This window comes from Pieris rapae, chromosome 18, assembly GCF_905147795.1.
Source record: "Pieris rapae chromosome 18, ilPieRapa1.1, whole genome shotgun sequence".
NCBI classification, from domain to species: Eukaryota; Metazoa; Arthropoda; class Insecta; order Lepidoptera; family Pieridae; genus Pieris; species Pieris rapae.
This window is the reverse complement of record NC_059526.1, coordinates 8,072,923-8,088,086: the sequence shown is the minus strand read 5'-3', so window position 1 is coordinate 8,088,086 and position 15,164 is coordinate 8,072,923. Positions and strand designations below refer to the sequence as shown.

Below are 15,164 nucleotides of genomic sequence, written 5' to 3'. Positions count from 1 at the left end.
CACTAACCCGGGCTCAGAAATTACCCTAGCGGCGTTAAGATCATGCATTCTTCACTTTTGCTACTAGTGAAGATCTCAATTAAAATATACTAATGACTTTAGAAAAAGAGGAATAATTTTCGTTATGTTTTTATTCTTAAAAAACCCTACTAGATTCGACTAAATTATGTTACATAAAATTATAAAATACACCACTACGTTTCATATTATTTTCTAAATTACTCAGCACGTCAGATCTGTGTTCATACATTGTTACCCGCTTTACGCGAGTACGTTAAATATATATTTTGCCTCATTATCCAAAAATATATGACGTATTTCCCGAGCATATAAAGTTACATCATGTCTCAGTTGTGACATATTTGTTCATTAATTTGTTATGACGAAATATAAGATACAATAATGAGAAGTAAATATTCCATGATTACTAAAATATTGTTCCGTGCCAGATCAAGTGTATTTCACAAAATATTCTCTGTTTCTTAGGTGGTCTTTAACACAGTCTATTGTATTAAGGAAATTACGCTCCCACGAAGGATTTTCCATACCCGTTTTTGCCACTAGACTTAGTCGTTCAATTACTTTTTGCATTACTTACAAATATTATATAGAGGTTCTATTTTATACTACTTTTGATACAATTATTTACATCTCACCTTTTATAAACAACTCTGTTGTCTTATTAACAGTTGCGACGTGGTTGGTAGCGACGCAGGTGTATGTACCACAGTGTTCTAAAGAAACTTTTTTTATTATAAGCGCGCTGAATAGCTCTGAACTCCTCTCAACGACCTTGAACAATAGTTATCTTTACTACTAGACTAGTAGAGTCACACTACTACTACTGCTTTACTACCACTAATTTATATGAGATTGAAGTTTTTATCAAATAAATCGACTTAATTCGAATATTATTCACTTTAATTGATAAAAACAATAGTTGTCTACTACCTGAACTTTCCTATCACGAAAAAGAGAAGTATCTAAAAGGAAACTCCCTCTCCAAGTAGTAATAAATGTCTCGTATATGCTGCTTAGTTTAAACGCTAGTCTGTTAATTGAAAGGCTAATTTAGCTAGTTGGCTACGACATATATAGGTTAAAACGTTTTTTAAGATAATTTAAAACCGTCATATGTGATCGAATTTCAAAATTAGATCTAAACAAGAAATTTACCTTCAAACCACTCGGTATCCGCTTTCCATCCTTTAGCCACTCAAAATGTATCGGCAAATCGCCGCTCCTTACGTTACAGTAAATATTTACTATTTGACCTTCTTGAAGGTTGTTCCCAAATAAAAGATCTTCCAACACTGGCGCTTCAATAACCTGTATTTCGAATGTCCGTCTGGCCATTTCTCCTGATGGACTGGTCACAATACAGGTATACTGCGCCTCGTGGTCCTTGTTAATCTCTAGGATACTGAGTACTCCGTGGATGTTGGAGACGCTACGATATTTTCGCTTGTGTTGACTGCGTTTATATCTTTGGAAGAGGTTGTCCGAGCTGATGGTTTTGCCCTTAAATTCCCAATCAATTTTGCTGTAAAATTAATGATTGTTGAATACAACTGACTGGTTTTATTTTGTATACTTAAAGTAAAAGTATTATTATTTTCTAAATATCATATTACTAACTCATTAGAGATATTATTGAAGATTTAGGATCATGATTCATTGTCATAAAAGGAGTTTTATAAAATGTATCTTATTTAATTTTCTTAGTACATAATCGAAATCGATCGAATAAAAATAGTACTTTTGCCTTTAAAATCCTCAATCGTTTTCTAGATATAAATGAAATCACTGGGTCATTCACCAAATTGCTTCAACCAAAGTACCAAAGCTATTCGCGTAAATATTCTTTAAAGGAAGGTCTATTATTGTATAAATATTATGAGCGCTACCTGATAGGATATCCATAAAATGGACATCTGAGATTGACTGTTTCCCCGCTTTGGACTTTTAGTGGCGGTAATGCTCTAATATAAGGTGGTCCTAAAAAGAAAATTGTATACTGTATGTGTTTATTATGCACGGCAGTCGATAATTAGCTGAAATACATAGTTGTTGGTCTATTTTAATTTATAATATTCATTATTTCATTTACACATATGCGATCAATTGTGAATTCTAAGCATGTTAATAAATGTCTCAAAGAAACAATATGATTTCACTAAAATCAATATCCCTTTCTATTTTCATTTCCACATTACGAAGTTTCCCTTTTTCCGCACAGAGGGACTCCACGTACTATTTTTATTTAAACTTGGTCAAAATGAAAGAGTCTGATAATGAACAGTTATCACAAAAAAAACTTTGCTAACAAATTAAAACCATTACTTTTAATATGAAAAGTATATTTACTTTTTTTATAAAATTTTTGCAACGGTTACAATTAAAAGTAAGTTTTGAATTAAATAAACTTACCATATACATCCAGCCTGTTCTCATGGACAACTACATGATCACCTTCTCTCGCTGAACAAGAGTATAATCCACCATCTTCCACTCTTATCCTTGATATATTGAGCTGAGCCAGCACAGTGCCATCAGATCGCATTATTTGACCCAATGAATATCTAAATGAATCGAATATCAATTAATATCCTATTTCGCTTTACGCCCGATTAATTTACAGCTGAGTTATTGACAAAACAGTCTTAAAATGCATTGTCAACTATTAAGTTTCGTACAACTATTTTGTTTTTTTTAATTTCGGTGTCGTTTCTCCGTCACCTTTTTTGACCACGTTTGGGAATTTTCCTGTATGTATATTCAAAATAGTTATTTATTAACTCATAATACTTTTTACAAATTTTATACGAGATGAATTAATATAGACTTTTCGAGGCTTTTGTAGTTTATAGATGTCAAAATCTTTTAAATATGTAAAATAAATGAATATTTATGTGTTTTGGATTAAATTACTACGGCTATAATATTACGTATATAAAATTTAGCTATGCACTTGCCTGGAGTCAGTGTTGCTAGATATACCGACTCCATCCCTTTGCCAAGTAAATTGAGGAGGTCTATCAGCTGTAGCTGCACATTGCAAGCTGATCTGTAAAAAATAATCGTACAGATAGGGGAATCTTAATATATATATTTCTTGTGTGCGTGTGTATGTGACTAAACTCATCCTAAACGACCGGACCGATTTAGACGAAATTTTTTGTGTGTGTTCAAGGGGATCTGGGAATGGTTTAGATTCACAATTTTGTCCGCTGGACAATGTTTTTTTAATTAATTTTCAATTTATTAGTTGTTGTTGATTTTGGAATGTTTTACATTGGATCCGACAGACGGCGCTACCATCGCAGTGTCAAATTTTAAATAATATTCGAATTTTAATTTTAGTCTGTCCCGAAATTTTTAAAAAGTTTTGTTATCATTGTGTTATATCGTGTGTGACCATGTGCTGGATCGTTAGATATTGTCATAACATTTGAATAATAATTTTCATCAAAATGGCTTATTAAAAATTGAAATTTTGAAATTAAAGACGTGTAGACAGGACAACGTCTGTCGGATCCGCTAGTATATATATATATATATATATATATATATATACTAGCTACTATATATATACTACTACTATATATACTACCCAAAATATATATATATATATATATATATATTATACTTGTCAAAATTGGGTAATTAACTTCTAGTAATATCTTTGAAATTGAAACATTAATTTTATGTTTAGACTATCTATTTACGGGGCCTCACTATTTTGAGTCTTTCCACCTCTCTTACTCACAGTTTGGCAGAGGTAACTTAAAAATACGTATTGATATTACTCGCTTTGGTAAACTATAAATAATTATTAAGTATTCCGTTACTAATATTAAGTATAAAACTATGTTTGCCTTTAAACGGATGGGAAAGTTTATATTGATATTTGTTTTACTCTAGATATAAGATTTCATTGTTCATACTTGAAAATGTTTTAAAAACTTTATTAATTAAATAAATTTGCTGTATTACGGGTTTATAAGTTAACTTAATAACTAAGCCAAAACATCAACACTAATTCTTCTAGTAAAACTATACTTACATCACCACCTGGAGTAAGTGTTCTTTCCGTAAAGTGCTGAGTCATCAACACTCTGCCATCAGACATGCTTCGCCTTCGTCGTATTCTTTCAATAACACCTTTGAAGCAAATAATTGTATTATATTTTTTTATAATACACTTTTTTACAAGGTACTGTTTTTAATGCATTATCTGCTGCGGACCAACGCTATGTTGAACCAGCTACCTTTCGAAGTATATCTCCAAAACCCAATTCGAAGTTATACTTAATATCATGAAATCATAAAAAATAAAAAACAATATTTCAACCTCTTCGGAATCGACTAAAGTTATGTATGATAGATCTGTCTTATGGTTATTTTCTTACCAAATCGCAATAAACATATCGCAAAAATACGCAATCAGGACTTAATATATGATAATTTAATTTTAATGTGGTATTTCGATATACCTTATATTACTGTGCTTAATTTATGAAACGGCAGAATAAAGAAGGACGTACTGCTTACAGTTGGAGGAAGCAACTGGTGAGCAGTGGCACAGGACAGGAAGAGGAAGTTTATCAGAGGCCATGACTGATGACACATTCTGGGTCATAGAGCGAGTGTGAAATTCTATCTACACTTCGACATGAAATCCATGATTGCATCCGTTTTTTTTATCAGTTACTTGTGTAGATTTTTTTAATATATAATATAAAATTTGTGTAAATAATTAAAAGAAAAAAAGAGTGTGTACGTATACGTCAGAAGTTATACTTTATTGGCGTATGAAAAAAATAACTAAAATGCAGTAGTGATTATCGTTAATTAAAATTAATCAAAATGATTTTATTTAAATAAATAATTTATAAGTAAATACTATCACCGTCGAATATAAAATTAATTTAAAAACCCCAAAATAATATTTATGTATATTCACACTGTTTAATTGTACTGTTACGAAACACGTGTTCTAAATATAAAAATACTATAATATACAACTTTAACATATTTATCGATTTCCATGCCTCCAAGACCTAACTTTACGATGTCAAATTTAGGTGTTGGTGTGCGCGCGCACCGTAAAAATTCACTCTCATCATTTTTCTCCATCGCGCGAAAAGAAGTATAACTTCAATAAATATATTCCTAGTTCTCAGACACCCTAGGCCTTACTGATAATATAAACACGGAAATAACAAGATTATTGGATTAGGGTCAAATGCGATTAGAGAGAAATGGTGTTAGCTGTAACGAAATAGCCACTGGCTCTCATTACCGGCCTCGTTATGACGACTAATCTAAATCGATAGGGCAACCATGATATAGTAATTATTTACAAACCGATACTACGTATAATATACAATTTAGAACTACACAATTGTTTGTATGATTCCTTTATGTTCAGCCCTATCATGTTGTACAAAAAAAGTGCTAAAACCTTTAAGGTCTGGGCGTCTGTGTTATAATCTAATAGTCACGTATCAGCCTCCTGTGACTGACACACGCCGTTGGTTTATTTTGGGTCTAAGTCAAGCGGTACTTACGATATTTTCCTACACCGTGCGAGGAAATGTTAAATGATAGGAAAAAAGTACATTGGTGCATAGCCGGATCTCGAACTCGGATATGAGAGACGCACGCTGAAGATACAAGGCCAACATTGCTCTTAGTGCACATTTAATACACCCAACATTAATACAGATAACAAATATGAGACTCGTTAAACCAATTGTAAATAGTAGCATGAGATGGGACTTCATTTACAAATTGTTATATAGCTTTGTTGTTGAAAATGCCTACAACGAAAGTCATAAAAATCATTGACCAAAAATTTTCTCGCGTGGGGTTCTTAATTTTCACGTGTAACAAGAGTTTTTGATTTGTCGCCAACTCACAAAAATAAATGACAAATAAATGCAATATACTACCAAAGAGTAAAGAGTAAGGTGACCAAAGAGGTCTAAAGTTGAAATTTAAAAAAGTTTTCATTAGAAACCATAACTAAACATTTTTAGTGTTACCTACGTAGTTGTTTTCTCTCTGTAAAATATGAACCATTTTGTTTATAATATTATGTATTCTATCTTGACTATATGTTCAGTTTTAATTGTTTTTTATTAAATATAAAGTATGTTAGCTGTAGGAATACGAAATAAATAAATAATAATCATTTTATTTTTGTATCCTTCATATTTTTAGCTTCTTATTTCCATTGCTTTCTGCCTTGCTAGTTGAGTTTTTATGTATTGTATACAAGTGTTTTTCTTTCTGTGAAAAATATAATAAATCATCCCTACTGAATTGTCACCCTAGAAAACATAAACTACAGGGGATCATTTAAGGTAGCATATTGCAATCAGAGCGTAAATCAGTTGCAACTGAACACATGTCTATTAGTTATTATACAAGGTAATTACGGCAATTCTCATTATAGAAATTTATAATTTCAATTATACATATCATATACCAGGAACTTCGTTAGTAAAATACGGAAGAGTGAACATACATTTGAATATATTTTGCATGAATGTAGTAGTTCTAAATGTATTTAATATCTAAGTGAATCCTATAGGTACTTTGTTTGAAAAATTTACGTTACTACCTAGATTCAAACACGTTCTATAAATCACTACATAGTATAAAACAAAGTCGCTTTCTCTGTCTCTATGTCCCTTTGTATGCTTAAATCTTTGAAACTACGCAACGGATTTTGATGCGGTTTTTTTAATAGATAGAGTGATTCTAAAGGAAGGTTTATATGTATAATAACATCCATTAAATAGTGGAAAAGTAATGTTATTTTTGAGGTTTCTAATGTGATGTCGTAAATAATTACATTTTTTCCGCTTACATTGCAAACGCAGGCTGAACCCTACGAGTTTTATCAAAATAATGTACTAAGTATTGTACACATCGAAAAGGTCTACAGAAAAGTCCGTGATGGTATATGTCTATCTCTTATGGATAATCCACATTTTTATATACAACGTTCACAGATTTTCTGTAGTGTATTTAGCATCAGCATTGCACCCGTGCGAAGCCGGGGCGGGTCGATAGTTTAAAATATTTTTTTCCAATATTTCAGCCGCTATTTAATAAAAAATGTTTAAATAATATAAACTTTAAGTGTGTTTGATTGAACGTGTTGAGACAAAAGGCTTATCTGATATATACCTATATATCACTGTGGACACTCTCAACGCCAGAGCCTTAGGAATTGGTACAATCTTTTAACCTTTTGGAGCCTAAGTCGAATTGATTCGGAAATACTTCAGTGGTTAGCTGGTTCCACATACACACACTGTTGAGCAGCGGCAAAAATAGCCTTAAAAACGCTCAGAACTACGGACGTCTAGGTGTCAAGGGTAGTAATCTAGTTTTTAGGTTAAAGTGAAAGTGAAAACATTATACAATAATTATGAAATCATTTCTTACCCCTTCTGAGGGGCATATAGTGATTAACTCACATCATACACCAAGAAGGGAGCGAACAATCAACATAGCAATTTCCTTGTGGTTCTCCACAATTGCTACCGATAATGATTCGTCTGTGTATAGATGTATTAGTTTTTCTTTGTTAATTGCCTACTTGTGATTACTACATAAAAGGCATTGTAGGAGCCTGAGTCATAGGACTCAACCCTTAGATCATGCGTTCCTATCATGGCTGTCAATTAATTATCATTTCTATGTGCGCAATTGAAACGTGATTTTACTGTGAGGAAAGTAAAAGTAGTGTTTTCAATCTAAGATTGAACAACATTTATATATGAAAAATGACAAAGAAACAGATCCAATTTGACCAATATAGGCTTATACCGCAACTGGGTATTAATTATTATACACATCCCATAAATGCTAAATTTTATAAAAATATATATTATAAAATATTCACAAAGTAATTGGGTATACCTGTAATGCCAGTAAGTCTCTACGCTTATTATAACTATATAAAAACTTACCTGTATTATGCGTCGAATCATTTTCATAATTTTCACCAGAATCAGAGGTAAGCCTGTAACAAAAAAATTATGATAAATCTCTAAAATATTTTGTTGAGGGTAATATTTTTACGGATTAATCGTCACGAAGATCTGCAGCGTTTTTGTCGAAGAAAAGGGAGAGAGTGATTGAGGGAGAGTGAAAAAGGGCGAACGTAGGCAAGACGCTATTGATGGATGTATTCGCTTATTACTGTCATATTAGATGTGCAATTCTGTCGCATAATGTCTTGTGCAGTAAACGCTGATTTTTTTATTTATTTATATAATCATTGGCACGTATACAGTGTGAATATAGATATACAAATAAATAATCAACTATTGGGTCTTTTATCTAATTTTAAAAACTTTAATTAATAATTAATTTACAACGAAGTTTCACTTGACACTTGACTCAGATGTAAATAAATAAATTATTATATCGTCCATTTTGTAATTTTTTTTTTCCTAACAAATAATTTCATTCTCATTACAAAAAAGCATACTCGATTATATAATATCAATACCACCATTGTGGTAGTTAAAGATACTTTTGATTATACAGTGAATGCGAAAAGCGGCCGATGCATCACGAAACCAGAACTTTATAATTCCGAAATTCCACTGAGACGATGTAGAATTATGCAAATTCTGACTTAACGGACTTTGCCACGTGGCTCTGTACGTGAAGCCGGGAATTATGAATAATTCAAAAACTTCAGGTTCTGTTTTAAATTATTTCGTTGGATGAAGATATGAAGAGGTAAACGTATTACAATTTGTAATATATTCGAAATATGTTTACGTAATCGGCGTTGTGTCGGTACATCGAAGGGCCCATGATGGCGTGCGTGTCTACACAATCGCCGATTAATCAGTTGTCGCAGGTACGGACAAGGCTAAGCTGTTACCGGGTCCTGCCGGGCGATTGTGTTGTGTTGTGGTGACTCCGGGGGTTTTAGTGGGTATGCACAGTGGCGAGTCCCACATAACCCTTCACAGGCCACCGTGCCGCGGGAGGTATGCGTAACGCATTTCCCCAAGAATAAAAAAGGGTACAGTATGAACATGTAATTTCAACATATTTTAAATATATACTTAAAAAAACATATGATCGAAATTTGTAGATTTTCAAATAATATGATTTTCCAATACTATTGAACCCAAACATGTGTTTAGAACAATTTTCGATAGACACCATACAACAGGAGACAGACGAAATTCTGTTAACCCGTATAGTTGTAATTTTTATAATAAAATCTGCGGGCTTCAGTGATGGTATTTGTAACGAAGAATTATATTAAACAAACTTAAAGAAACACAACTTTTACAAAACTTCTTTTTCTAAACACCTTACTCCTCAAATGATATATAGATTTGTATTTATGTTATAGAATATATGTAATAAATACAAATATATATAATTGTGACCTAGCAAATTTGATGCTTAACTCGTTCGTAGCACGCACATCATCGTAGCATATATATACATATATCGGCCTTCCTTAGGACTACCCACAATTTTATTAATATAATTATTGAAAATTTCTCACAGGCTGTCTCATGCAGTCACCCATATGGTACTTTTCATATCGTTATAATTCATTAATAAATAAATTACGAATTAATTTACTAAATAATTAAATAACAAGCACTAATCAATATTATCCAATTAGGTGCAGTCGTTCAAAAGTTATATGTGTATATAACCACGATATATACAGCCTTTGTTCGGTTTAAAATGTAACCAGAAACGATTCTTTGTATTGTACGTCTGAAGATGAGAGGAGTCATATGAAATATTCTCATTTTAAATGCGCAAAACGACACTTTTTCTCAGAATATGTTCCGCCACGAGTGAATCTGGCACAAGGGTGTATTAAAGCTTATAGAAATGGGAGCCATATTGTCTTCTATATTATTTACTTTTATTGTTATAATTGTATTCTTGTAAAATAAGAAATGTCATTTCTTACTTTAATTGGTAAGAATTAAAGTAAAGACATTATTTTGTTTGTCGGGCTGTTACGTGTACTCCATTGTACATTTGTTCAAGCACTTATGATATGTGGGAATTAGAAACTGTCCTCACGGCTAATCTGATTCTCTGTCTAATGACAAAAGTATACCGGCTGAGTCGTGTTAAACACAATAAAGTAAGGAATATCATAACATATGACGAGCATATAATTTCAATTTTTTATAGTATTGTGTTAATCAGATCATCTTAGTTCGTGGTCTATAGTTGAAGAGATTTTTTTTTTATATAGAACAGGGGGCAAACGGGCAGGAGGCTAACCTGATGTTAATATGTTATTTAATGTTACCGCCGCCCATGTACACTCTCGATGCTAGAGGGCTTGCGAGTGCGTTGCTGGCCTTTTAAGAATTTGTACGCTCTTTTCTTGTAGGACCGTAAGTCGAATTGGTTCGGAAATTCAATTCAGTTGTTAAACGGTGGACGTCGAGGTGATACAGTTGGAATTTCGTATTCTTTTTAAAATATCGCAACATAAAGAACTAGGCCACTTCAAAATTAATCCTAATTATTACCGCAACATGGAAACTGTGTCAGTGTCGGCTCCCTAACAGCTCACTGGTCCGGAAAATTATAGCAGATACAAACTGGAACCCGAAATTTAGATTTATTTTCAAAGCGAATCTCATCTCCATCTCGTTTGACATATTTTAACACTTTTTTCGCATCGCTTACATTTATATGAATGATGTGGATTGCTACCGTTTTTATTTATTTAATCACACCATAAATTATAATCTAAAGTTCTTTAAAGTTCCTATAAAAGAAGAAATAAAATATTTTGAATTTATTTATTTTATGTTTTCTACATAATTAAATTACTTACGTAAGCGGTATCAGTAACTCGGATTAAAACTTAAATTTTTCTGTAAACAACTTTTCGGGTGACCTTTATATAAAATTTCAAAAAGATGCCACAATCTAATATTGAACATTATGTACTTTAAATTCGCCTCTGCTATTTTAATGCCCATAGCTTGTTTATTGTTTTATCTGTCATATCCATACATTGGACAGTCGGTCAGATCATGTACAAATATCTTTAATTATAACAACACACTAGCGAACTCGCCAGACGTTGTCCTGTAGCACCATCTGGTGGGCTGATTTGTGTATCTAAACCATCCAGGGCTCCACCGGCATACAAAAAATTCATTTAAATCGGTCCAGCCGTTTAAGAGGAGTTTAGTGACATACACACGTACAGTATGGTACAGTTGAATCATTATATACAACTATAACATTAAATTATCCTTTATGTAACATTTAACATATACCGTTTTATCTGAAGAACATATATTTTTTAATCCCAGCGTCAATACATATTGAAGTACTTTAGTAAAAGAAATAAAATAAGACAGTTTTTTTCTCAGAATATGTATAATACGTATCTTTATATGCTTAAAAATCTTAAATCGATATAAAAGATAGTTTATATATTTTCTTGTACATTGTATATATACTACATGTGGATAAATTAAGGCTTATTATTGTCTCTATTCAACTGATCTCAAAAATAAGTTAATACAATAGATGTTAATAATATTTAAATGGTTAGTTATTATTAGTAGAGGTACACAGAAACGGTAAAATATTTCAATCTTATTTATTAAATATGGTTCAATGCTTGACACTAAAGTGGTTTACAATTATTAAAGTAAAATATTTTTTTTATTTAATAATTATTAAATTTATCCTGGGAATGTCTCAGTTATAAGTGTAGCCTTGTCACCTTGTCAACGTCAGCCCACTAACGGCTCGCTGGGTCGGAAAACTGTAGCAGATACGAGTCGCTACATGTGACCCGTGATTTAGATTTATTTTCATTAAAATGTTGCGATCCATTCTAGAATTTATTCAAAAATGGAATTTAATTTCTTTAAGCGAATCCATTTCCCGGTAACACACTTTTGGAGTTATTTGACCAATGTTTTGTAAATTTTTGTGAAGAGATGCATTTTATTACAATATTTTAATGTTACATAGACATTATTATTATAAATTCATAGAGCCCCGTGATTTTTAATTTTAGTTACAGATAGACGAAGTAATCCTTTGTCGGGGTTTTTAATTTTATTAGTTTACATTATATCATAAAATTTTAAATTAAATAACTTAAATAATGTCATGTTAGTTACACTATTTATAACTGAAGAACGGCTAAATTGATTTTGCTGAAAATTGGAGTGGAGGTATCTTAGAACCAGCTTCCTACGTGGTGTAACAAAACGCAACAAACAGAAAAACTAAAAATTCATCAGTCAAAACAGATGTTTAGGCAAATGTCTAGCCCTTCACTTGTTAAAAATATTAAAACGCAACTGTCAACTGATTACATTAACTGACTATCGGTTGACGTGAAATAAATGGCTGGACCGATTTTAATGAGTGTTTAAGTGGATTCGAGAATAGTTCAGATTACATTTCTTATTTATCGCCATTTATTTATTTGCAACTATATGTTTTTTTGTGTGTGGTTTTTAAGTTTCCTTTGTATTTAAGATTCAAGACATGAAAACGTCTGTCGAACCCGGTACTTTCCAATAAAATACACTAATTTATGAGGTAACTATGAAAGTCAATATTTTAAGAATTCTAAAATTTCTAAATTTACATATACTACCAGCTCCCAAATTATGACAGTGGATCGAGAAGTTCCAAGTTTTTGGTTGGCAAATAAAATTTTTAGAAACTGCCATTACGCCACTCCTACCATATTGAAATACATTATTATTAAAAAGGACAAGAAACCTTTATCAACAAGATACATGGTGAAATATGAGTACGCACTTTCATTGTTGTAAAAATAATACACTATATCACTAACTATACGCATCCAAGCAAGTCAAAGGGTGGGATAGACACGTTGTATATACCATTAATAGTTTTTCTGCCTTGGATTTCTTGACTTACGCTAACTTCCTCTGTATATATTCCATCACCGTACAAGCAGCAAATACATTGCGCTGTACATTTTGAACTTGAACTCTGAAGTCTTGGACGCATAAGAACTAAAACTGCTTTAAAGAAATTGAGAGGAAATTGTATATTTATCCGAGCCACTGAAGAGATTCTGTGGGTAAGTTTAAATAAATATATACCAACTTACATATGTTGTCGCATTATCAAGTTTATATATACACTTGATTACGGTTAGAATAACTTTATTTCTCATATGAATTTACAATAATTCGCTTACTGAGATTATACAATATATCTTTTTTTTTATTAATGATTTTTTTTAATTTGACAACAATTCATTGTGTTAGATTCAAAACTATTACTAATACAAATGAGTAAGTTTCTATTTCTAAGTAAATATATCGAACAAGAGCATATTTTCAGTTAAGTGCAAATAATAATGGCGTGCCCGACGTAAGTTAAATCAGCAAAGTTATATTGGAACAAGTTTGTTAATCACTGCTTGCAGATTGAAGTGTTATCTCTATACAAAGGTAAATAGTTTCAGTAAGTACCAGCTGATTGTTTAAGTATATAATGAAAATTACTTCCAAATATTTCGTTACATAGATCGCTATATGTGTAAATTAGTATAGGGCTACTACACATTTTCTAATATATATATATTTTTACAGCTTATTATATATATATTTTTCAAGGAAAAAATATATATAATATTAACTCGTCTTAAAAGTCTGTTATGAGTGACGTCTGTTTTCTTCTTTTCTTAGTGTCCTGTATTTACGTTGCCACATACATCAAAATCTAATAGAAAATACTACACAATATATTATGTGCATTTTTAGTGCGTATCTACGATAAGCTACAAACAAAACTAAAATCAATAAAATGATTACAGATCACCTTTCTTTCAATGAAATTCAAATTATGTATCTACATCCAAACATGTATTGTTAAGTTTTGGTATTACACAAAAAAAATTCAAATGATCTTGGTCTAAAACTGTCATGTCATACGACCCAGATGTATCTGTAACAAATCTCATTAAGCATGCAGTTTCCACTAACGATGATAGAACTGGGACCCCCATTACGTCATGTATTTTAGAGTTCCGTGGAAATCCCCGGTGGGTTGAACATGACTATGATAATCTTCACAAGATCCGCTTGCTGCCACCGTGGATAATTAGTTACGATTTTAAAACAGAGAGCACTAGACCGGCTGTCTAGTGTTAGTTGATGATAGGTCTCACTGCACATTGCCAAAAGGTTGCCAAAGATTGCCAACGATTGTCAAAACTTCTTTGAAGCTGCAGATTGAAATCGGTCTGTCAGATAGTGTCAAAAACTCGTTCATGTGCCTAGTTTTAGGAAATATACTACAAGTTATTTCTAGATAGATGTTATTAAATATCTATTGTTCTCTGGATAAAAATATTTCTATCACAATATGAAAAATGAGTATAAATAAATCAGTGGCGCTACAACCTCTTTAGGTCTTGGCCTCAGATTTCTGAATCTGTTTTATAATAAATCTAATAGGCAAGTAGGTGATCAGCCTCCAGTGCCTGATACACGTCGTCGACTTTTTAGGTATAAGACATGTCGTTTTTCTCATGACGTTTTCCCTCACCGTTCGAGCAAATGTTAAATGTTAAATCTCCATTGATGTACAGCCCGGGTTCGAACCTACGACCTCAGGTATGAGAGTCGCACGCTGAAGCCACTAGGCCAACACTGATCACAATCTGAAGGGGAAGATAAATTACACTGTTATGATAAAAATTATAACATTTAAGAAATTACATTATTGCTTCCTATGTAATTTATTCAAATCTCACTTGTATCTTGCATTAAAAAAAATTGTAATAAATATAACAAAGTACTTTCTTTAGATAAAATAACGTCAAATAGTTTTAGTTTTACGGATAAACAATGTAAGCTCAAGTTAACCTGAACATAGTGTGAGTATAAAGTTAACTATAACGTACGATCGTAAAGGCGAGAAAATGGGAAAATATTACATGGATTAGGATTAAGTTTACCACCATTTTATTATAGTATAGTTTTTCTTATCTTGAATATATATCATATCATATTGCATTGGAAAGAATCTGCTCTCATAAAATCTCACACAGTCAATATAATAAAGTCATAAAACAGACATACAATTTATTACTAACAAAACACACACAC

At 31.8% G+C, this 15,164-nt stretch overlaps 1 protein-coding gene across 1 annotated transcript in view; it reads right to left on the bottom strand.

The window, feature by feature from the left end:
* LOC111000026 (Down syndrome cell adhesion molecule-like protein Dscam2) overlaps positions 1-13,170 on the bottom strand; it is a 33,656-nt gene extending 20,486 nt beyond the window's left edge. Inside the window, exons 1-8 of the mRNA XM_045632059.1 lie at positions 13,157-13,170; positions 7,992-8,044; positions 4,067-4,164; positions 2,976-3,067; positions 2,431-2,582; positions 1,908-1,998; positions 1,177-1,543; positions 657-792 (exon numbers count right to left, since the gene is read on the bottom strand). Coding sequence (XP_045488015.1) covers positions 657-792; positions 1,177-1,543; positions 1,908-1,998; positions 2,431-2,582; positions 2,976-3,067; positions 4,067-4,164; positions 7,992-8,044; positions 13,157-13,170 — 1,003 coding nt within the window. The remainder of the gene's footprint in view (positions 1-656; positions 793-1,176; positions 1,544-1,907; positions 1,999-2,430; positions 2,583-2,975; positions 3,068-4,066; positions 4,165-7,991; positions 8,045-13,156) is intronic.
* Positions 13,171-15,164: the final 1,994 nt, after the last annotated feature.